This window comes from Electrophorus electricus, chromosome 5 (assembly GCF_041902795.1).
Source record: "Electrophorus electricus isolate QZ-2024a chromosome 5, ASM4190279v1, whole genome shotgun sequence".
In the NCBI taxonomy this organism is placed as follows: domain Eukaryota; kingdom Metazoa; phylum Chordata; class Actinopteri; order Gymnotiformes; family Gymnotidae; genus Electrophorus; species Electrophorus electricus.
This window is the reverse complement of record NC_137501.1, coordinates 11,331,969-11,356,849: the sequence shown is the minus strand read 5'-3', so window position 1 is coordinate 11,356,849 and position 24,881 is coordinate 11,331,969. Positions and strand designations below refer to the sequence as shown.

General features: G+C 40.9%; 2 protein-coding genes across 15 annotated transcripts in view; one reads left to right on the top strand and one right to left on the bottom strand.

Moving 5' to 3' along the window:
• Positions 1-22,291, top strand: part of ank2a (ankyrin 2a, neuronal) — an 84,962-nt gene extending 62,671 nt beyond the window's left edge. For 7 of the 8 annotated variants that reach the window (XM_081714184.1, XM_081714180.1, XM_081714179.1 and 4 more), the window contains 4 exons: positions 16,518-16,598; positions 18,957-19,127; positions 19,259-19,537; positions 19,928-22,291. In XM_081714184.1, coding sequence (XP_081570310.1) covers positions 16,518-16,598; positions 18,957-19,127; positions 19,259-19,537; positions 19,928-19,948 — 552 coding nt within the window. In that variant the 3' untranslated portion in view covers positions 19,949-22,291. Of the gene's footprint in view, positions 1-4,882; positions 15,445-16,517; positions 16,599-18,956; positions 19,128-19,258; positions 19,538-19,927 lie in introns of those variants that run through there. The other variant, XM_081714177.1, reaches the window with a different exon arrangement.
• Positions 22,292-22,769: 478 nt separating this feature from the next.
• Positions 22,770-24,881, bottom strand: part of camk2d2 (calcium/calmodulin-dependent protein kinase (CaM kinase) II delta 2) — a 47,173-nt gene continuing 45,061 nt past the window's right edge. For all 7 annotated transcript variants that reach the window (XM_035529687.2, XM_035529690.2, XM_035529689.2 and 4 more), the window contains one exon: positions 22,770-24,049. In XM_035529687.2, coding sequence (XP_035385580.1) covers positions 24,046-24,049 — 4 coding nt within the window. In that variant the 3' untranslated portion in view covers positions 22,770-24,045. The remainder of the gene's footprint in view (positions 24,050-24,881) is intronic.

Below are 24,881 nucleotides of genomic sequence, written 5' to 3'. Positions count from 1 at the left end.
TGCCTATAAGATTAATGTCTCCATGTCTCCATGTCTCCATACCAATAAGATTAGTGTCTCCATGTGTCCATGCCAATAAGATTACTGTCTCCATGTCTCCATGCCTATAAGATTAATGTCTCCATGTCTCCATGTCTCCATACCAATAAGATTAGTGTCTCCATGCGTCCATGCCAATAAGATTAGTGTCTCCATGTCTCCATGCCAATAAGAATAGTGTCTCAATGTCTCCATGTCTCCATGCCAATAAGAATAGTGTCTCAATGTCTCCATGTCTTCATGCCAATAAGATTAGTGTACCTGCTCCTAGGAACCCTTGTGTCATGTGTACTTACTCTTAGGACCTTTGTGTCATGTAGCTGTGTTGGTGGATGTGCTATTCCGGCTGTCATCATCTTCAATGTAGTAGTGATTTTAAAGGGTTAGGGTATTTAGGATTAGGGTATTTGAAAGGGTAGTCCTAACCCTAACCCTTGTGCCATGCAGCTGAGTTGGTGGGTGTTCTATTCCTGCTCTCATCATAATCTTCAGAGTAGAAGTGATTAAAGTTGGACACTGTAACGAATGCCCAAGTGCCGAAGGGCATGGGGCAGGACGCACAGACTCTCTCGACTGAGTGAAAAGTTTAATGACAAAAACATATAAAGACGATGGTGGCACTCACAAATAACATTAACAATACACACTGACGCACTTAACACTAACGCCTTAAACATTTAACACAGGCTAGACAAGCACAATTACGGGTATTACATTCAGACGCAAACAAACAAACAAAGACCAACGGTGAGGCACGCACTGACGGGGGTTTAAATAGACAGACACACGCTAACACTTAACCCCGTACAGGTGCGCGCCCTCAAGGGGGTGTGGCTACAAACATGAGTGAACCCCCCTGCATGTAGCAGGCCCTACCACGTGACTCGTGGGGGGGACTGTCCCATGACAGACACAGCCTGTTAGGCTACTTTTAAAATTTACATTAGTTACAGTGAGGAGACTTGGAAAATGAACCATCAGAACCTGAGTCATTTATATTTTATGCTCATAATTCAGTCATACATAATGGGCCTCTGGTGTTTCATTGGTTTGTTTTTTTCTCATTTTTGAAAATCTTTTGGGTCGTTCTGTTGGGTTCTCTTGGGTCCTTCTCAATAAAAAGAGAAAGGAGAGAGAGAGAGAGAGAGAGAGAGAGAGAGAGAGAGAGAGAGAGAGAGAGAGAGAGAGAGAGAGAGAGAGAGAGATTAATGAGTGAATATTTGCTGTATGAATCTTTTGGATCTGATTCCCTGACAACTAAAGAATGAACAACATTACCGAGTCATTTGTTATGTGATGTTGCTATTAAGTAACGTTTGTGTATTTAGCAAATTGGTATTGGTTCTGTTCATGTGGAATCAGTGTAATGTAATATATGTAAATGAAAAATGATGAACTCTGAATTAACCAGGATAGAAAACTATACCAGGATATTAGAGGGCCTTGGATGGTTTTAAAATATTGTTAAAGAAATGGAGGAGAAAAACTGAAACTTTGAATGAAAATAATTTTGAAAATGACCAGCTATGTGGTAAGCATTTCCAGTGAACACTGTTCCAGAAAGTCCACTGAAATGCTTCAGTTGAGCTAAGACCTGCTTTAGTTGAGCTACAACCTGCTTCAGTTGAGCTAAGACCTGCTTTAGTTGAGCTACAACCTGTTAAAGCATTTATTGGTGCATACCTTACAGCATGTTGTTGAAGTGCCATCTTTCTGGCGAGCTGCCTCCCTGCAGATTACAGTGCCATCCCACATCTAACAGACCTGCTTCAGCTAATTGTATTTGTAGCTCTTTATTTGGCGAATTGTGATGGGTTGAAGCTGTATTTCCGAGGAAGGCAGTTTTTCAGGAGAAGGATGGGAGATCCCTGCTTTTGCACATTGTTAAGGCTTATAAAGCAATAAATGACTTTTACAGTGTAATGCCTTCAGGGAACTACAGTTACTGATGTGATTACTACTCGTGTTATACTAGTATATGTTAAACAACTCATGGAAAATTGTTTTGGATTTTGATTTTTATCTTAGAAAGTGGAAGATGTCAATAAATATTGTATGAACAGTCAGATATGGAAAATTAATATTTAAAAAATGAACCTAATGCTAACCCTACACTACTCCCACTTGCAGTATGTATTTTTCCACTTGTTTTTCTAATTTATTTTTTATTGTCTTATTTCATCATTCACATCCCAGCTGTCAGCTACACCACAAGAAGAAAACCAGGCTGAGTGTGATCATGTACACCATAAGGACACCAGCCTCTCACCAACACGCTTAAAAACACTATCAGGACAACTACATACTGAATGTGAACGAAACATCTTTACTTTCAGTAAATTGTCCATTGACAGATTTTCAAGTGAACTATCAGCAGAACAATCTACAAACAATACACAGGCCTTGACACCTAACCTGCTAAAACAGGCTTTTATAGACAATGAAGAAGAAATGGAGTCTTCTGTTGATGTATCTCCTGTTTGTGAGAAAAGTGATATGGAAGGGAATGAAAAGTCTTGCTCAGAAGTAAGACAGTCCCCTCTGTCTGAAACCCCAGACAACCTACAATCTTTTTCTGGTGATTATTGGCAGCCTTTTTCTGAGCTTTCTGAGAGAGGTCAGAAATTTGAGGAAGTCTCTTTGTCCCTTCATATGTTGAGCAAAAATGCACCAGAGGACTGGACATTAAAACAACCAGCTCGACTGGATCAGGGGATTTCTGAGGTAACTCCAGATCGCATCAGGACCTGCTCAGAATCAGATCACATGTTTCGTGACACAATATCAGATCAAGTCTCCACTGACCAAGTTCAATTGAGAGACTTGGACTCAAAGGCTTCCAATCAGTTCCACATGATGGTGAAGCAGGAACGTACAAGCTCATCAGTCAATGAGAATGTTACATCACAGATCTCATCACAGATCTCATCCCATCATTATGAAGGTGCCATTGAAAAACAAGATGCATCAGAAGAATTGAATGATGTCTTGCAAACACCTGTAACAGAGAAAGAAATGCTTATTTCAGAGGAATCAGGTGTTTCTACTTCAAAATGTATCGGTAGGCAAACTCTAGTGCTTGAAGACAGATTACTGGAAAAACCAAATGTGTTCCCTGTAAAATCTGGAAAACAAACACAACAGTCAGAGGAAGTATGTGATAACCTGGAACCTGGGGTTTTCTCTGCAGAAGAACAAAGTCTCCTTCAATCACAAGAAATCCATGGAACCTACATAGACTTTACTGATTACAGCCAAAAGCAGCCAAAGGTTCAGATGGATACTGTTCCACCCTCCTGGGTTCTGAAAGAGACAACTGCCCAGAGAGACATTTCACAGTTTTCTGTCTGTGATACTTCTCCACAAACACCAGAAACAACAATAGCTACTCAGCGCTTTGAATTTGAGGAAATACTGTCAGAACCAGAACCAGTCAGTGCTGTGCAGACATTTCCCAGGGACTCAATGCCATCTTCACCTCTCACCAAAAATGCTGAGACTTCAAGGTCCAAAGACTCAAAGCGATCACACTCACTGTCCTTTACATCTGAACCACCAATTCAGCACTCAGAAAAGAAATCTTTTAATCATACTTTCTCTGAGTCTGATCAATACACAATAACCACCTCCAGCATTGACCTAGCATTGCTTAAAACACATGTACCCATAGAACATCCACTATCTGGTCAGATAGTTACCTCAGAGCAATCTTCCCCAGGAAATATTACATCTGGACCTGATATTCATACACTCAAACACATGGCTCACACACCAGAGTCTAAAATGGAAGAGTCTGGAAACATCGAAGGATCCACTGAACCTGCAGTTGATCCAAACACCAAGATACATGATCCTGTGTGTAAAACAAGTGATATGAAAGTGCATGAAAAGGCTTGTTTAGACATGCAACAGTCCCCTTTGTCAGGATCTACTGAAACTTCAGACATCCTACAATCATCTTCTGTTGATTATGAACATGCTCCTGATGGACTGCTTTCTGGCAGTGGTCAGATAATTAGGGAAGATGGAATTACCTCTTTGCCTGTCCAGATGTTGGAAAAAGATGCACCAGAGGACTGGACAATGTTAAAACCACCAGCTCAGTTGGATCAGGGGATTTCAGAGGCAACTCCAGATCTAATCAGGACCACCTTAGAATCAGATCTTGTTTTTGTTGATCCACAATCAGAACAAGTCTCCACTGACCCAGTGCAGTTGAGAGACTCAGACTCAAAGGTTTCCACCCAATGTCACATGATGGTGAAGCAAGAATGTATAAGCTCTTCATTCACGGAAAATGTTACATCACAGATCTCATCCCATCATTATGAAGGTGCCATGGAAAAACAAGATGCATCAGATGAATTGAATGAAGTCTTGCAAACACCTGTAACAGAGAAAGAAATGATAATTTCAGAAGAATCAGATGTTTCTATTTCAAAATGTATCCCTAGGCAACCTCTAGTGTTTGAAGCTGGATTACCGGAAAAACCAAATGTGTTCCCTGTAAAATCTGGAAAACAAACACAACAACAGTCAGAAGAAGTATGTGATAACCTGGAACCTGGGGTTTTCTCTGCAGAAGAACAAAGTCTCCTTCAATCACAAGAAATCCATGGAACCAACATAGACTTTACTGATTACAACCAAAAGGAGCCAAAGGTTCAGATGGATACTGTTCCAGCCTCCTGGGTTCTGAAAGAGACAACTGCCCAGAGAGACATTTCACAGTTTTTTGTCTCAGACGCTTCTCCACAAACACCAGAAGCAACAAGAGCTACTCAGCACTTTGAATTTGAGGAAATACTGTCAGAACCAGAACCAGTCAGTGCTGTGCAGATATTTCCCAGGGACTCAATGCCATCTTCAGCTCTCACCAAAGATGCTGAGACTTCAAGGTCCAAAGACTCAAAGCGATCACACTCACTGTCCTTTACATCTGAACCACCAATTCAGCACTCAGAAAAGAAATATTTTAATCATACTTTCTCTGAGTCTGATCAATACACAGTAACCACCTCCAGCATTGACCTAGCATTGCTAAGAACACATGTACCCATAGAACATCCACTGTCTGGTCAGATAGTTATCTCAGAGCAATCTTCCCCAGGAAATATTACATCTGGACCTGATATTCATAGACTCAAACACATGGCTCACACACCAGAGTCTAAAATGGAAGAGTCTGGAAACATCGAAGGATCCACTGAACCTGCAGTTGATCCAAACACCAAGATACATGATCCTGTGTGTAAAACAAGTGATATGAAAGTGCATGAAAAGGCTTGTTTAGACATGCAACAGTCCCCTTTGTCAGGATCTACTGAAACTTCAGACATCCTACAATCATCTTCTGTTGATTATGAACATGCTCCTGATGGACTGCTTTCTGGCAGTGGTCAGATAATTAGGGAAGATGGAATTACCTCTTTGCCTGTCCAGATGTTGGAAAAAGATGCACCAGAGGACTGGACAATGTTAAAACCACCAGCTCAGTTGGATCAGGGGATTTCAGAGGCAACTCCAGATCTAATCAGGACCACCTTAGAATCAGATCTTGTTTTTGTTGATCCACAATCAGATCAAGTCTCCACTGACCCAGTGCAGTTGAGAGACTCAGACTCAAAGGTTTCCACCCAAGGTCACATGATGGTGAAGCAAGAATGTATAAGCTCTTCATTCACGGAAAATGTTACATCACAGATCTCATCCCATCATTATGAAGGTGCCATGCAAAAACAAGATGCATCAGAAGAATTGAATGAAGTCTTTCAAACACCTGTAACAGAGAAAGAAATGATAATTTCAGAAGAATCAGATGTTTCTATTTCAAAATGTATCCCTAGGCAACCTCTAGTGTTTGAAGCTGGATTACCGGAAAAACCAAATGTGTTCCCTGTAAAATCTGGAAAACAAACACAACAACAGTCAGAAGAAGTATGTGATAACTTGGAACCTGGGGTTTTCTCTGCAGAAGAACAAAGTCTCCTTCTATCACAAGAAATCCATGGACCCTACATAGACTTTACTGATTACAGCCAAAAGGAGCCAAAGGTTCAGATGGATACTGTTCCAGCCTCCTGGGTTCTGAAAGAGACAACTGCCCAGAGAGACATTTCACAGTTTTCTGTCTGTGATACTTCTCCACAAACACCAGAAACAACAATAGCTACTCAGCACTTTGAATTTGAGGAAATACTGTCAGAACCAGAACCAGTCAGTGCTGTGCAGACATTTCCCAGAGACTCAATGCCATCTTCACCTCTCAACAAAGATGCTGAGACCTCAAGGTCCAAAGACTCAAAGCGATCACACTCACTGTCTTTTACATCTGAACCACCAATTCAGCACTCAGAAAAGAGATCTTTTAAACACAGTTTCTCTGAGTCTGATCAATACACAATAACCACCTCCAGCATTGAGTTAGCATTGCTGAGAAAACATGCACCCATAAAATGTCCACTGTCTGGTCAGATTGTTATCTCAACGCAATCTGACCCAGGAAATATTACATCTGTACATGACAATCATACACTCAAGAATATGGCTTACACACCAGAGTCTAAAATTGAAGAGTCTGAAATCATGGAAGGATCCAGTGAACCTGCAATTGATCCAAACTCCAAGCTGCATGATCCTGTGTGTAAAAAAAGTGATATGAAAGTGCATGAAAAGTCTTGTTTAGACATGCAACAGTCCCCTCTGTCAGGATCTACTGAAACTTCAGACATCCTACAATCATCTTCTGTTGATTATGAACAAGCTCCTGATGGACTGCTTTCTGAGAGTGGTCAGATAATTAGGGAAGATGGTATTACCTCTTTGCCTATCCAGACGTTGGAAAAAGATGCACCAGAGGACTGGACAATGTTAAAACCACCAGCTCAGTTGGTTCAGGGGATTTCAGAGGCAACTCCAGATCTAATCAGGACCACCTTAGAATCAGATCTTGTTTTTGTTGATCCACAATCAGATCAAGTCTCCGCTGACTCAGTGCAGTTGAGAGACTCAGACTCAAAGGTTTCCACTCAATGTCACATGATGGTGAAGCAAGAATGTATAAGCTCTTCATTCACGGAAAATGTTACATCACAGATCTCATCCCATCATTATGAAGGTGCCATGGAAAACCAAGATGCATCAGAAGAATTGAATGAAGTCTTGCAAACACCTGTAACAGAGAAAGAAATGCTTATTTCAGAAGAATCAGATGTTTCTACTTCAAAATTTATCCCTAGGCAACCTCTAGTGCTTGAAGCTGGATTACCGGAAAAACCAAATGTGTTCCCTGTAAAATCTGGAAAACAAACACAACAACAGTCAGAAGAAGTATGTGATAACCTGGAACCTGGGGTTTTCTCTGCAGAAGAACAAAGTCTCCTTCAATCACAAGAAATCCATGGAACATACATAGACTTTACTAATTACAGCCAAAAGCAGCCAAAGGTTCAGATGGATACTGTTCCAAACACTTGGGTTCTGAAAGAGACAACTGTCCAGAGAGACATTTCACAGTTTTCTGTCTGTGATACTTCTCCACAAACACCAGAAACAACAATAGCTACTCAGCACTTTGAATTTGAGGAAATACTGTCAGAACCAGAACCAGTCAGTGCTGTGCAGACATTTCCCAGAGACTCAATGCCATCTTCACCTCTCACCAAAAATGCTGAGAAATCAAGGTCCAAAGACTCAAAGCGATCACACTCACTGTCCTTTACATCTGAACCACCAAGTCAGCACTCAGAAAAGAGATCTTTTAATCATACTTTCTCTGAGTCTGATCAATACACAGTAACCACCTCCAGCATTGACCTAGCATTGCTAAGAACACATGTACCCATAGAACATCCACTGTCTGGTCAGATAGTTACCTCAGAGCAATCTTCCCCAGGAAATATTACATCTGGACCTGATATTCATACACTCAAACACATGGCTCACACACCAGAGTCTAAAATGGAAGAGTCTGGAAACATCGAAGGATCCACTGAACCTGCAGTTGATCCAAACACCAAGATACATGATCCTGTGTGTAAAAAAAGTGATATGAAAGTGCATGAAAAGTCTTGTTTAGACATGCAACAGTCCCCTCTGTCAGGATCTACTGAAACTTCAGACATCCTACAATCATCTTCTGTTGGTTATGAACAAGCTCCTGATGGACTGCTTTCTGAGAGTGGTCAGATAATTAGGGAAGATGGAATTACCTCCTTGCCTGTCCAGATGTTGGAAAAAGATGTACCAGAGGACTGGACAATGTTAAACCCACCAGCTCAGTTGGGTCAGGGGATTTCAGAGGCAACTCCAAATCTAATCAGGACCACCTTAGAATCAGATCTTGCTTTTGTTGATCCACAATCAGATGCATTATTTACTGACCCCGCGCAACTGAGAGACTCTGACACAAACGCTTCCACTCAGTTTCTCATGCTGGTAAAGCAAGAATGTACAAGCGCATCAGTTAGGGAAGATTTCACATTGCAAAAATCATTGTTTCACCATGAAGTTACCTTGGAAACAGAAGAACAATCAGAAGACTTGCATGAATTCTCTCAAACATCTGGAACAAAGAAAGAAATAGTTATTTCAGAGGAATCAGATATTTCTTCATTGAAATTTATCCCTAGGCAACCTCAAGAGCAAGAGTCTGAATCACCTGACAAAGCAAATGTGTTCTGTGTAAAATCTGGAAAACAAACATTACAACAGTCAGAGGAAGTATGTGATAACCTGGAACCTGGGGTTTTCTCTGCAGAAGAACAAAGCCTCCTTCAAACACAAGAAATCCATGGACCCCACAAATACCTTATTGATTACATCCAAAAGCAGCCTGAGGTTCAGATGGATACTGTTCTTGACTCCTGGGTTCTGAAAGAGACAACTGTCCAGAGAGACATTTCACAGTTTTCTGTCTGTGATACTTCTCCACAAACACCAGAAACAACAATAGCTACTCAGCACTTTGAATTTGAGGAAATACTGTCAGAACCAGAACCAGTCAGTGCTGTGCAGACATTTCCCAGGGACTCAATGCCATCTTCACCTCTCACCAAAAATGCTGAGAAATCAAGGTCCAAAGACTCAAAGCGATCACACTCACTGTCCTTTACATCTGAACCACCAAGTCAGCACTCAGAAAAGAGATCTTTTAATCATACTTTCTCTGAGTCTGATCAATACACAGTAACCACCTCCAGCATTGACCTAGCATTGCTAAGAACACATGTACCCATAGAACATCCACTGTCTGGTCAGATAGTTATCTCAGAGCAATCTTCCCCAGGAAATATTACATCTGGACCTGATATTCATACACTCAAACACATGGCTCACACACCAGAGTCTAAAATGGAAGAGTCTGGAAACATCGAAGGATCCACTGAACCTGCAGTTGATCCCAACACCAAGATACATGATCCTGTGTGTAAAAAAAGTGATATGAAAGTGCATGAAAAGTCTTGTTTAGACATGCAACAGTCCCCTCTGTCAGGATCTACTGAAACGTCAGACATCCTACAATCATCTTCTGTTGGTTATGAACAAGCTCCTGATGGACTGCTTTCTGAGAGTGGTCAGATAATTAGGGAAGATGGTATTACCTCCTTGCCTGTCCAGATGTTGGAAAAAGATGTACCAGAGGACTGGACAATGTTAAACCCACCAGCTCAGTTGGGTCAGGGGATTTCAGAGGCAACTCCAAATCTAATCAGGACCACCTTAGAATCAGATCTTGCTTTTGTTGATCCACAATCAGATGCATTATTTACTTACCCCGCGCAACTGAGAGACTCTGACACAAAAGCTTCCACTCAGTTTCTCATGCTGGTAAAGCAAGAATGTACAAGCGCATCAGTTAGGGAAGATTTCACATTGCAAAAATCATCGTTTCACCATGAAGTTACCTTGGAAACAGAAGAACAATCAGAAGACTTGCATGAATTCTCTCAAACATCTGGAACAAAGAAAGAAATAGTTATTTCAGAGGAATCAGATATTTCTTCATTGAAATTTATCCCTAGGCAACCTCAAGAGCAAGAGTCTGAATCGCCTGACAAAGCAAATGTGTTCTGTGTAAAATCTGGAAAACAAACATTACAACAGTCAGAGGAAGTATGTGATAACCTGGAACCTGGGGTTTTCTCTGCAGAAGAACAAAGCCTCCTTCAAACACAAGAAATCCATGGACCCCACAAATACCTTATTGATTACATCCAAAAGCAGCCTGAGGTTCAGATGGATACTGTTCTTGACTCCTGGGTTCTGAAAGAGACAACTGTCCAGAGAGACATTTCACAGTTTTCTGTCTGTGATACTTCTCCACAAACACCAGAAACAACAATAGCTACTCAGCACTTTGAATTTGAGGAAATACTGTCAGAACCAGAACCAGTCAGTGCTGTGCAGACATTTCCCAGGGACTCAATGCCATCTTCACCTCTCACCAAAAATGCTGAGAAATCAAGGTCCAAAGACTCAAAGCGATCACACTCACTGTCCTTTACATCTGAACCACCAAGTCAGCACTCAGAAAAGAGATCTTTTAATCATACTTTCTCTGAGTCTGATCAATACACAGTAACCACCTCCAGCATTGACCTAGCATTGCTAAGAACACATGTACCCATAGAACATCCACTGTCTGGTCAGATAGTTATCTCAGAGCAATCTTCCCCAGGAAATATTACATCTGGACCTGATATTCATACACTCAAACACATGGCTCACACACCAGAGTCTAAAATGGAAGAGTCTGGAAACATCGAAGGATCCACTGAACCTGCAGTTGATCCCAACACCAAGATACATGATCCTGTGTGTAAAAAAAGTGATATGAAAGTGCATGAAAAGTCTTGTTTAGACATGCAACAGTCCCCTCTGTCAGGATCTACTGAAACGTCAGACATCCTACAATCATCTTCTGTTGGTTATGAACAAGCTCCTGATGGACTGCTTTCTGAGAGTGGTCAGATAATTAGGGAAGATGGTATTACCTCCTTGCCTGTCCAGATGTTGGAAAAAGATGTACCAGAGGACTGGACAATGTTAAACCCACCAGCTCAGTTGGGTCAGGGGATTTCAGAGGCAACTCCAAATCTAATCAGGACCACCTTAGAATCAGATCTTGCTTTTGTTGATCCACAATCAGATGCATTATTTACTGACCCCGCGCAACTGAGAGACTCTGACACAAAAGCTTCCACTCAGTTTCTCATGCTGGTAAAGCAAGAATGTACAAGCGCATCAGTTAGGGAAGATTTCACATTGCAAAAATCATCGTTTCACCATGAAGTTACCTTGGAAACAGAAGAACAATCAGAAGACTTGCATGAATTCTCTCAAACATCTGGAACAAAGAAAGAAATAGTTATTTCAGAGGAATCAGATATTTCTTCATTGAAATTTATCCCTAGGCAACCTCAAGAGCAAGAGTCTGAATCGCCTGACAAAGCAAATGTGTTCTGTGTAAAATCTGGAAAACAAACATTACAACAGTCAGAGGAAGTATGTGATAACCTGGAACCTGGGGTTTTCTCTGCAGAAGAACAAAGCCTCCTTCAAACACAAGAAATCCATGGACCCTACAAATACCTTATTGATTACATCCAAAAGCAGCCTGAGGTTCAGATGGATACTGTTCTTGACTCCTGGGTTCTGAAAGAGACAACTGTCCAGAGAGACATTTCACAGTTTTCTGTCTGTGATACTTCTCCACAAACACCAGAAACAACAATAGCTACTCAGCACTTTGAATTTGAGGAAATACTGTCAGAACCAGAACCAGTCAGTGCTGTGCAGACATTTCCCAGAGACTCAATGCCATCTTCACCTCTCAACAAAGATGCTGAGACCTCAAGGTCCAAAGACTCAAAGCGATCACACTCACTGTCTTTTACATCTGAACCACCAATTCAGCACTCAGAAAAGAAATCTTTTAATCATACTTTCTCTGAGTCTGATCAATACACAGTAACCACCTCCAGCATTGACCTAGCATTGCTAAGAACACATGTACCCATAGAACATCCACTGTCTGGTCAGATAGTTACCTCAGAGCAATCTTCCCCAGGAAATATTGCATCTGGACCTGATATTCATACACTCAAACACATGGCTCACACACCAGAGTCTAAAATGGAAGAGTCTGGAAACATCGAAGGATCCACTGAACCTGCAGTTGATCCCAACACCAAGATACATGATCCTGTGTGTAAAACAAGTGATATGAAAGTGCATGAAAAGTCTTGTTTAGACATGCAAGAGTCCCCTCTGTCAGGATCTACTGAAACTTCAGAGATCCTACAATCATCTTCTGTTGATTATGAACATGCTCCTGATGGACTGCTTTCTGGCAGTGGTCAGATAATTAGGGAAGATGGAATTACCTCTTTGCCTGTCCAGATGTTGGAAAAAGATGCACCAGAGGACTGGACAATGTTAAAACCACCAGCTCAGTTGGATCAGGGGATTTCAGAGGCAACTCCAGATCTAATCAGGACCACCTTAGAATCAGATCTTGTTTTTGTTGATCCACAATCAGATCAAGTCTCCACTAACCCAGTGCAGTTGAGAGACTCAGACTCAAAGGTTTCCACTCAATGTCACATGATGGTGAAGCAAGAATGTGTAAGCTCTTCATTCACGGAAAATGTTACATCACAGATCTCATCCCATCATTATGAAGGTGCCATGGAAAAACAAGATGCATCAGATGAATTGAATGAAGTCTTGCAAACACCTGTAACAGAGAAAGAAATGATAATTTCAGAAGAATCAGATGTTTCTATTTCAAAATGTATCCCTAGGCAACCTCTAGTGTTTGAAGCTGGATTACCGGAAAAACCAAATGTGTTCCCTGTAAAATCTGGAAAACAAACACAACAACAGTCAGAAGAAGTATGTGATAACCTGGAACCTGGGGTTTTCTCTGCAGAAGAACAAAGCCTCCTTCAAACACAAGAAATCCATGGACCCTACAAATACCTTATTGATTACATCCAAAAGCAGCCTGAGGTTCAGATGGATACTGTTCTTGACTCCTGGGTTCTGAAAGAGACAACTGTCCAGAGAGACATTTCACAGTTTTCTGTCTGTGATACTTCTCCACAAACACCAGAAACAACAATAGCTACTCAGCACTTTGAATTTGAGGAAATACTGTCAGAACCAGAACCAGTCAGTGCTGTGCAGACATTTCCCAGAGACTCAATGCCATCTTCACCTCTCAACAAAGATGCTGAGACCTCAAGGTCCAAAGACTCAAAGCGATCACACTCACTGTCTTTTACATCTGAACCACCAATTCAGCACTCAGAAAAGAAATCTTTTAATCATACTTTCTCTGAGTCTGATCAATACACAGTAACCACCTCCAGCATTGACCTAGCATTGCTAAGAACACATGTACCCATAGAACATCCACTGTCTGGTCAGATAGTTACCTCAGAGCAATCTTCCCCAGGAAATATTGCATCTGGACCTGATATTCATACACTCAAACACATGGCTCACACACCAGAGTCTAAAATGGAAGAGTCTGGAAACATCGAAGGATCCACTGAACCTGCAGTTGATCCCAACACCAAGATACATGATCCTGTGTGTAAAACAAGTGATATGAAAGTGCATGAAAAGTCTTGTTTAGACATGCAAGAGTCCCCTCTGTCAGGATCTACTGAAACTTCAGAGATCCTACAATCATCTTCTGTTGATTATGAACATGCTCCTGATGGACTGCTTTCTGGCAGTGGTCAGATAATTAGGGAAGATGGAATTACCTCTTTGCCTGTCCAGATGTTGGAAAAAGATGCACCAGAGGACTGGACAATGTTAAAACCACCAGCTCAGTTGGATCAGGGGATTTCAGAGGCAACTCCAGATCTAATCAGGACCACCTTAGAATCAGATCTTGTTTTTGTTGATCCACAATCAGATCAAGTCTCCACTAACCCAGTGCAGTTGAGAGACTCAGACTCAAAGGTTTCCACTCAATGTCACATGATGGTGAAGCAAGAATGTGTAAGCTCTTCATTCACGGAAAATGTTACATCACAGATCTCATCCCATCATTATGAAGGTGCCATGGAAAAACAAGATGCATCAGATGAATTGAATGAAGTCTTGCAAACACCTGTAACAGAGAAAGAAATGATAATTTCAGAAGAATCAGATGTTTCTATTTCAAAATGTATCCCTAGGCAACCTCTAGTGTTTGAAGCTGGATTACCGGAAAAACCAAATGTGTTCCCTGTAAAATCTGGAAAACAAACACAACAACAGTCAGAAGAAGTATGTGATAACCTGGAACCTGGGGTTTTCTCTGCAGAAGAACAAAGTCTCCTTCAATCACAAGAAATCCATGGAACCTACATAGACTTTACTGATTACAGCCAAAAGCAGCCAAAGGTTCAGATGGATACTGTTCCAGCCTCCTGGGTTCTGAAAGAGACAACTGCCCAGAGAGACATTTCACAGTTTTCTGTCTGTGATACTTCTCCACAAACACCAGAAACAACAATAGCTACTCAGCACTTTGAATTTGAGGAAATACTGTCAGAACCAGAACCAGTCAGTGCTGTGCAGACATTTCCCAGAGACTCAATGCCATCTTCACCTCTCAACAAAGATGCTGAGACCTCAAGGTCCAAAGACTCAAAGCGATCACACTCACTGTCTTTTACATCTGAACCACCAAGTCAGCACTCAGAAAAGAGATCTTTTAATCATACTTTCTCTGAGTCTGATCAATACACAGTAACCACCTCCAGCATTGAGTTAGCATTGCTGAGAAAACATGCACCCATAAAATGTCCACTGTCTGGTCAGATTGTTATCTCAACGCAATCTGACCCAGGAAATATTACATCTGTACATGACAATCATACACTCAAGAATATGGCTCACACACCAGAGTCTAAAATTGAAGAGTCTGAAATCATGCAAGGATCCAGTGAACCTGTAGATGATCCCTGTACCAAGATACATGAAACATCTTCTGAACTCCACAGAGATATCAGAATACCTGAAGAGTCTGATCCTAACATTTTCTTTGAATGCCAACAGACAATGTCAGATTACTCTGAACTAGAGCAAGAAGCTACAGTTGAAATCTACAGTGCTGAAACTAGCAGCTCTTGTGTTCCTGACCTAAAGCTACAGCCCAGAACCCAATGTCCTTCCTCATCAGGCAGCATGAAACGCGATCTCCACCAGTCTTTCCCATCCTCAGGAAGTGAGGATTACGAGGAGGCACCAGTCATCCATGATCCCTCAGATGAATCTCAGATTGATTTGGAACACTTGAGAAAGAAAAGTTCACCATCTTTCACATATACTCTCCTGGTGGTTCCTCCTCAAGGAGGGGCTACCCTTGATGATGATGGTATTGATGGTGATCAGTGGAGGGTAAGAGTTCTGAGCATGACCCTTCCCTTCTGTTTACCCTGTGATGCTTAACTTTTGTTCCTTCTGCAGATAGAATGAATGTCATCGCTACATGGCAAGGGGATGATGTAATCATTTTTGTGATGTAATTAACCAGTAGCGGATTTCATTTGGAGAATTATTGATAAATCTAAAGTGTACTTAACCAGTTTTGGGCTTAAGAAATTGTTGTATAAGAAACACTTTACCAGTGACCTCACAGCCTTGCCTACTGGCTTAAGTGATTAATACACTTAATAATTTTGTGCTGTCATGTTTTCTAGCCTTGTTTTTCCAAACAAACCTTAAAGAAACATCAGTTTATTGCTCATGCCCTGAGTTTTTGCATATTGATTATTTTATTTTTTGCATGAATGTTCCATATATCTGGTGCTTGTCATTAGATAAATTGAGGTTCTTTTTCCTTCTGTTCATCAGTCATGGCTGATTCGGCATTTCTAAGTAGCCAAGTGTGTTTATAAAATTGAATTCCTTCTGAACTACTGACATACAAGCACCAGGTTGGTATGAATGAGAGTTATTATTCAGGTACTACATTTGGGGTGCCTGCCTAAACAGCTCTGTGTGGTTTGAGGATGTCTAAACACTGCTTGGTAATTCGAGATATCTATTTGCATATTGGCTGGGTAACATTACATTACATTTTATTACAGTATTTTGACTGAATTTACCTTCTCTTTTTTCCCTGTTTGTTGATGAAATGCTGATGACATTTTCTTTAACCTACTGACTGCTTTCTGACATTTATTTTTGGCAGCAGACTCTAATTTCTGTGTTTTGAATACAAGCTCATTTACTTTTTAAGCGCTTCTAGAAGTATGCCTTTTGACTGATCTGTGATCAGTTTTATGTGATTGGTAATGGACACCAGATTTTGATCACTCAGAAAAGGCACCTTCTTCATTGTGTGTGCTCTTTCTTTATTTGATCCTTAAACATAGACTCCCTTATTTCAGTTCCACAGTTCTCCAAATGAACAGCAGGTGTTTAGCATATTCAAATTATTCATTCCTGATCTGTGGATTTGTAAACAGGTTTCTGAAGTCCCAGATACTCCACAGCCTGGGACTGAGGACCAGTACAAAGATGAGCAGGGAGGCCTGGTGATTAGAAAGGTACCATCTCTAGAATAAACTCTGTCTCTATGAATAAATGAATGAAGCTACCAGCTCTAGAATAAACTCTGTCTCTATGAATGAATGAATGAATGAATGAATGAATGAATGAATGAAGCTACCAGCTCTAGAATAAACTCTGACTCTATGAATGAAGCTACCAGCTCTAGAATAAACTCTGACTCTATGAATGAAGCTACCAGCTCTAGAATAAACTCTGTCTCTATGAATAAATGAATGAATGAATGAAGTTACACCTATATAGCACCTTTCTCAGAACCCAAGGATGCTTTACAATCAACACACACCTTTTACAGTCAGTCAACACAGCGGGTTACTCTGAATAGGGTTATGGTTCAATGCATCACTAATATTAACAGAAAGGCAGCACAGGATCAATACTACAAAATACTACACACCTAGGCGTAAATTTGGGGGTTGGTCAGCGGTGATAAGTGCCCTTCCAGACTTCAACCAAAGTATCCAATTTTACTGGAAACCAGAATCCATCCAACGTCCACCTGGGTCATAAGAGCAGACTGGCATGTGTTATGCTCAAGAAAGAGGTACTCCAAAAAAGCCCAAACAGACAAAATCAAAACTAAACAAATAAGTCAAAACCACACAGCTATTCCAGTTCCTGATTACCTAACTTCAGAGTTCCAAACTTCAGAGACTTGCCAGGTTCAAAGTAGCTTTACATGCAACGCTTAGGCCTTGACGCTCAAAGCCAAGTGCATGAACACATAACACCAGCAGAGAATAAATGACTGCTTGAATCTACACCTAAAAATAATCTAACTAAAAATTTAAATCAAACTAAAATTAATATTGCCCTGTTAGAAGCACTGAGGCCAGTCAAAATCTAGCACAGACACTCATTTCACTGGATAGTCTCTGGCCATTAAGGGGAGGAGTTCACATTTCTCAGGAACTTAGGATGCAGGCTTCAGCAGACTTTAGAATTACATAATCATGGATGTGAAAAGATACATGTAAGTAGAATGTTTCTGTTCACATCTTCATTTGAATTTGATTAGCATATATTACATATGGAATTATAGATGTGTTTTATTATAACTAAAATTTTATTATAACTTCTGTTTATAGATAACACTTGCTATGACAGTGTAATTTATTCTGTAATCTGGATTAAGACACAACTCTAAATCTAAGAAAGTTGGGATGGTATCTACATTTACATTTATGGCATTTAGCTGACGTTTTTATTCAAAGCAACTTACAATTATGACTGAGTACAACTTGAGCAATTGAGGGTTAAGGGTCCTGCTCAGAGGCCCAACAGTGGCAACTTGGCAGTGGTGGGGTTTGAACCAGCAGCCTTCTGATTACAAGTCAAGTGCCTTAACCACTAAGAATGTAAGTTTAAACAAGAAAATAATTTCTAAATGTACTTTGACTTGTGTTTCAAGATGTGTCTTGTCAGCTTGGTTTTATTTGTAAATATACATGTGGTCCTGCCATTCAGCCCTACAGGACTGTTTAGGGCTGGTAAGGAGAAATGAATTAGATTATGTTATTTAAAACAGGTGATATCAACAGGTGACTGTAATCGTGATTTAGTACCAAAGCAGCGCCCAGGAAAGACCCAGTTCTTACGAAGAAAACAAGGGCCGAGGATCACAACTTTACAAACAAACATGACAGAAAATGTTTGAGATATTTAAAAACAAAGGGACCTGGGACCCAGTTTCTATGCTACAGCACTTTACAGTGTATGATTTACACTGTGTTAGGAGAACACGTTTACACTCTTTTGTGAGTGTAATGTTTACACTATGTTAGTAGAACACGTTTATGCTGTTTGAGTTGGCTATGGCACCAAACATGAAGTATATTATGAATGAAAAAAATAATAATATTGTTTTATTATTTCTCACAATCAAGTACACTTTACACAATTCATATATGTCACATACAACATAGGACAGTCAAGTACTCAAAATCCATGCAGGAGCAATCAAAACCATAATAAAATAAGTAATAATAATAAAAAAAATCAGAAATCTAATTAAAATGTAAGTATCAGCAGAGTAAAATATAGTTTCTACAAAATCAGTTTAAAGGAAATCAGTTTAACAGATTAAAATCAGTTATTTAGAATGGGCTCAGAATTTTAGTTTAATATCCAGAAAGTGGAAACCCTGTCCAGGATTTTGTTCTAACTCTCACCCAGCTGTGTAACTTTCCCTTACAGGAGCAGATAGGATTCATTAGTAAATCCGACTGGTGAGACAAAATCGCAGCAGAACTTGCCCACTGGGGCTGTCTTCTTGGAGGAGGTGTTTGTGAAGTGAAGGAATATGGACTCTGAGCTGCTCTGTGTTCCTGGCATAGGGGGTCCAGAGGGCAAGCCGCCGGTGCCAGTCTGACGATGGCATGGAAACAGAAGAAGTCAGAGTGCATGGATTTTCTGGCCAGCCAACCACAGTTGATGAAGGAGGTTCTCACTCTAAAGTAGAGAAGAGGACTGTAGTAAGGAGTGAAGGAAACCACACCCACACCGAGGTGTGTATGTGTGTGTGTGTATGGGGTAAAGTAAATGCTGTGGTTTTGGTATCTATGTATTAAGTTTTTTTTACTTTGCTTGGGTTTGTTCTCTTCTGTCAATGTTGCCCGGGTGATGTTTAATTCTGCAGGTAACATTCTATGAGCCCGCCTCTGGGAAGGTCAGTCTGACAGTGCAGGGTCCAGAGGTCAGTCTGAAGGTGCAGGGTCAAGAGGTCAGTGAGATAGTCCAGATGATGGCAGTCCAGGGTGAGAGAACAGAGAAACACCTGGGAGACCCTCACCTGGGAGACCCTCACCTGGGAGACCTTCACCCAGGAGACCCTCAGCTGGCAGACCATCACCTGGGAGACCCTCACCCTGCAGACCCTCAGCTGGACCTGCCAGCTGCCCATGAGGCCATCACAGAGGTGAGATATTATAGCAACCTTTCACATTAATGATGTTTCAGTAATAATGCTAAGATGCTACATTCTTACCATTTAGTTTCTCCTCACTCCTAACCCTAACCCTAACCTTAATCCTCACTCCTAGCCCTAACCTAACCCTATCCTACCCCTAACCCTAACCTAACCTTAACTTTACCTAACCCTAACCCTACACCCAGCTCAGAGTACCTCTTACATCCAGTGATCAGTCTCTCCCTCCAACACCCTGTGATCAGTCTCTCCCTCCCTCTAACACCGTGATCAGTCTCTCCCTCCCCTAACACCCCGTGATCAGTCTTTCCCTCCCTCTATCCCCCCATGATCAGTCTCTCCTGCCGCTAACACACCGTGATCAGTCTCTCCCTTTCCCAGGGCAAGGCTGAGGAGCAGTAGTGCACTGCCCTGAGGGATGTGAGAGGACTCAGGTGTTTGTGAAACACCAGGACAATCATCTCCGTCGCCACGACAACCTCCAGCAACATATTTGCCACTTCATTCAGCCCCAGGCAGAGGATGAAGAGGAGAGATGATGAAGAGGAGAGAGATGAGGAGGAGGAGCGAGAGGATGAAGAGTGAGCAGTCATCTCTCACTCAACATTGTTCCACTCCTGTCTGTCCCTATGCATTGTGCTTGAGCTATCCCAGAATGCTCCAGTCCTATCACGAGCAGTCTTCCTGTCCGTCGACATGGGCGGCTTCTCTGTTTACTCTGCATCTTCCTCATTTTCCTCATCCTCCTTTTGCCAGTGTGCTTATCTTGTGCAGTTTTTCCTCCTTTTTGTGACCAAAGAGAGTTTACTGTTTTCTTTCCTCGATTTGTTTGTCTCAATAAAGTAACACATCTAATGAAAACAATCTAGACTAGAGAAAAGGACTTCAGAAAGTCATCCACCCAAGAATTCAGTTTTCCAGAAGGTTTGTAATTGTTAAATGTCCTTGGAGTAACAGAACATCATATCACAACTGGTCATCTTAAATATCTACCCATACCGTATAATCATAACATGATGTTCACTGCTGAGAAGATCATGGTTGCTTTCAGCTGCAGTTCTCAGATTGGTTTTTGTTTTCTGCTCTTGAAGAGTGATGGTTGTGCTAATCTGTATATAATCTGCATTTTGATCTTGGCAATAGTGCAAATTAACCACTTGTAAAGGATTATCAGGCATGCTTGGCTAGCATCAACAGAGTAATAAAACTGTCTATAGTTACAGCATTTCACACTCATATTTCACACTCACATTTCACACTCATATTTCACACTCACATTCACGTGTCTGTCCTGCCTGTCTCACTTTTCCTTCCTTTGTCAACTGTAGCTGCGTAGTCTAATCACATAGAGATTATTTATGTATTAATTAATTTATTATTCATGGGTGTGGATTAAGATTGATGTACTTTAATTTGCTGTTAAAGAATGTAGCAAATGTTTAAAAATGGATTCAGAAAGCCATCTAAGAGAGTCCTGGAACACTGTAGTTGATACTCTGATCCTCTCCTCAGACTATAACCTAATTCACATACTGTATTATACATTTATTAACTGTGTTTATAGACATGAAAATAAGACAGAAAAATTAGAATTCAAATTTTAATTGATGTAAATGACTGATTTGGCTTGTTTTGTTTCATTTCTCTGCACTCATCCCTAAAGAGGAGGATTGTGCTTGTGAGGTCAGAGATGAAGTGTGTTCAGGTTACTGTACACTGGTTGGTATGGGGTTAGTGTTCAGGTTATTGTACACTGGTTGGTATGGGGGTTAGTGTTCAGGTTACTGTACACTGGTGGGTATTGGGTTAGTGTTTATGACAGTATTCAGTGGTGGGTATGGGGTTAGTGTTTATGAGTGTTCAATGGTGGGTATGGGGGAGTCTTTCACTGTTAGTGCAGGTTATTGCTTGTGGCTAGTGTATCTTGAGCAAGCAAGTACATTGCGGTGAGTGTGCAGATCTGTGTGCAGGTAGTATTTGGGATATGTGTGAAGGTAGGAGATAGGGATTAGTGTTTGGGGATGAATATGCAAGCCAGCAATGGGGGGTTAGTGTTTGGGGGTGAATGTGCAGGCCAGCAATGGGGGTTAGTGTTTAGGGGTGAATGTGCAGGCCAGCGATGGGGGTTAGTGTTTAGGGGTGAATGTGCAGGCCAGCGATGGGGGTTAGTGTTTAGGGGTGAATGTGCAGGCCAGCGATGGGGGCTAGTGTTTAGGGGTGAATGTGCAGGCCAGCGATGGGGGTTAGTGTTTAGGGGTGAATGTGCAGGCCAGCAATGGTGGTTAGTGTTTGGAGGTTAATGTGCAGGCCAGCGATGGGGGTTAGTGTTTGGGGGTGAATGTGCAGGCCAGCGATGGGGGTTAGTGTTTGGGGTTGAATGTGCAGGCTAGCGATGGGGGTTAGTGTTTGGGGTGAATGTGCAGGCTAGCGATGGGGGTGAGTGTTTAGGGGTGAGTGGTTGTGATCCTGCAGATGATGGAACTGCTTTCACTGTGACTGTTCCACTTTTCCTTTAACTAATCCACATCCTCTCTCCAGACGTAAGAATATAATTATATACAGTAACATAACTATGATCGCATGTATTAGTTTATTATATGACTTATAAAAAAGACATTTAAACTCTATACAACTACTGCTGTGTGTGTATGGTTGATAGAAAATAAAAGTATATATGTGTTCATCTTTTTTTTGTAAATGTTCTTGTTCATTTTCTCATCTGTAACATAAATCCCTTTCACACATTTCGTGTGTCCATGTCTTCTGGGATGGAATTATCTGAAAATATTAGGGAGACTTCAAATAATGCAGGAGAGCTTATGAGACCTCATAAGATTCCCACAATGTTGCAGGAATGTTGCTTCGTGCTGGAATGTTGGGGCACGAGAGGGTTTGGATATAAGTGTGGATTTGTCCTGTTTAGTGAGTCCTGCAGGTTCATGATGTGTTCTGTTTCTATCCAGTTTATCCTCCAAAACTAAAATCCAACTGCAAACACATGATGGGCCAGTATTGTATGTAACGTGTAACTGTGATTCAAGTGTGAAGATGTTTCACGTCAAGTATGAACACTGGTCTGTAAGTGTGGTCCGTAACCAAGCTGTGGGTGACCGTGTGACTGGGGGATCTGGCTGCATTTCTGTAAATCTGAAAGGCTCTTAAGACAGAAAGGAACGGAGACATGAATCAGTGTTGGGAGAGAGGGCCAGCACACAGCAGCCTGTACAGCACATATCACACCTTTATTGTAGTTCTCTTTAAGTACTTGGAAATGCTAGTGCCATCATGGCAACAAATTACATTACAGCCCCAACATCATGATTGGAGCCTCTGCAAAGGAAAGGTTTTACTTTTCTTTTCAAAAAAAGTAAATAAAAGGCATAAGAAAAAATGACAAAATGGACCAACTTGGCATTGGCATAGTGTATTAGTGATGAGGTGTTTCCTCTGGGAAGACAATTCCACCTACACATCATCCTCCATTTGAGTGACGCACTGACAGACAGCCACCACTAGGGGGCAGTGTGCTTAAAGCCTCAGATTACTCAGACTGCCATTGGTATACATAAAGATCAAATATTTAATACAATAGATGTGTAAATAACAGTTCCTCACATCTTTACAACCCAGGACAACTGACAGCTGCTTCATGGTGGAATCGTTGGCTATATTTAGTCTGAAAGTATGATGACAAAGCTGGATATGTAAAATGACTGAAATGATGATCACCCTCATTTGAATAAATATTAATACCTATGATAACAAAGGGAAAAGGCTGCAATAAGCCAGGAATTACAGAAAGAAGAAAAAAGGATCTTAAAATAGTTGTCCATGCACGTCTCTCACTGGACTTGTGTGCTTGATACGCTACATTCTCATCCATACATGTGTATTCAGTAGCATTGGCAAACACCCTCCTGTAGAGAGAGTGTTTCTACACGTCTGTCTTTCAAGGTTAATCAGTCTTAATGAGAATTTCAGCCTAGCCTTATTAACGAAGCCTTTTAACAAGGTTGACTAAAGTTCTTTCATTTCACTGTGAGCTAAGATTCAAAGTATGTTTTGTTTTTTTTTTAAAGTTTTGTCAACAACCACAACATATTTACATCACCAGAACAAGAGCAAGCTTAATATTAACATTCTTATCTTTCAAATGTTGATTATATTGCACACACATAAATACATAAAAATACAGTTGAGAGTGGGAGAAGGAGGGATTCTCTTTACATATCTATACATTTAAAATGCATACCAAAACATCTTAAGAAAAAAAGAAACAGAACATAAAGTGTTAAAAATACACACCCCTGTAGTATTGTCCATGTGTTTCTATGACCCATTGATTGTGGGGTTTGGGATGTCAAATCTCTGGTCCATGTGCAGTAACATGTAAAGGAGGAGTTGTTTGAGGGAGTGGGTGTGTCTTAGGGACACGACCCCAGTTGGTAAGACACAGGTGGGTTCTCTTCTCCGGGGACAAACTGCAGCTTAAAGTTCCTTTAGCTACAAAACAAATACAACACATTTATGTGACTGTAGATACATCTGGATGATCTGATTCTGTTGAATTTAGCCCAAGATCAGCTAATTTAAAGAAGGATCCCAACTCTGGATTGAATTTAAAAAGATTCTAAACTGACCAAATATTTTTCACCACCTTAACCAAGACGGACAGCCACTGTTATATTATGTACTCCTGATTCTGTATATAGCATGTCATTTGGGACCATTATCATATAATATAATTAAATATACACATATAATATACACAGCGATGTAAAACATCTGGGCTTTATTGTCAATTCCACTCTGAAGTTTGAAAAACAAATAAATGCATGTGACAGGTAGTTTTAACTCAGGAAAATCGTAAAACTAAAAAACATGCTGTATTAATCTCTCACCCTCCCTAGGATTATCTAAGTCTACATAGTCTTACTCATCATCCTTCATCCACCCCTCTACGCTACATCTCTGCTCTTATCACCATTCATGCATTTACAGCATTTATCTGACACTTTTATCCAAAATGACTTACAATTATGACCGAGTACAACTTGATCAAATAAGGGTTATGGGCCTTGCTCAGGGACCCAACAGTGGTAACATAGCAGGTGCTTGAACCAGCTCTCATCCAATTACAAGTCAAGTACCTTAACCATTGAGCTATAACTGCCTGCTGTTTGACATCTCTGCATCATCTAAACTACATCATCCATCCCTCTAAACTACATCTCTGTTCTTATCACCCTTTGTCCACCCCTCTAAACTACATCTGTTCTTATCACCCTTCATCCACCCCTCTAAACTACATCTTTGATCTTATCACCCTTCATCC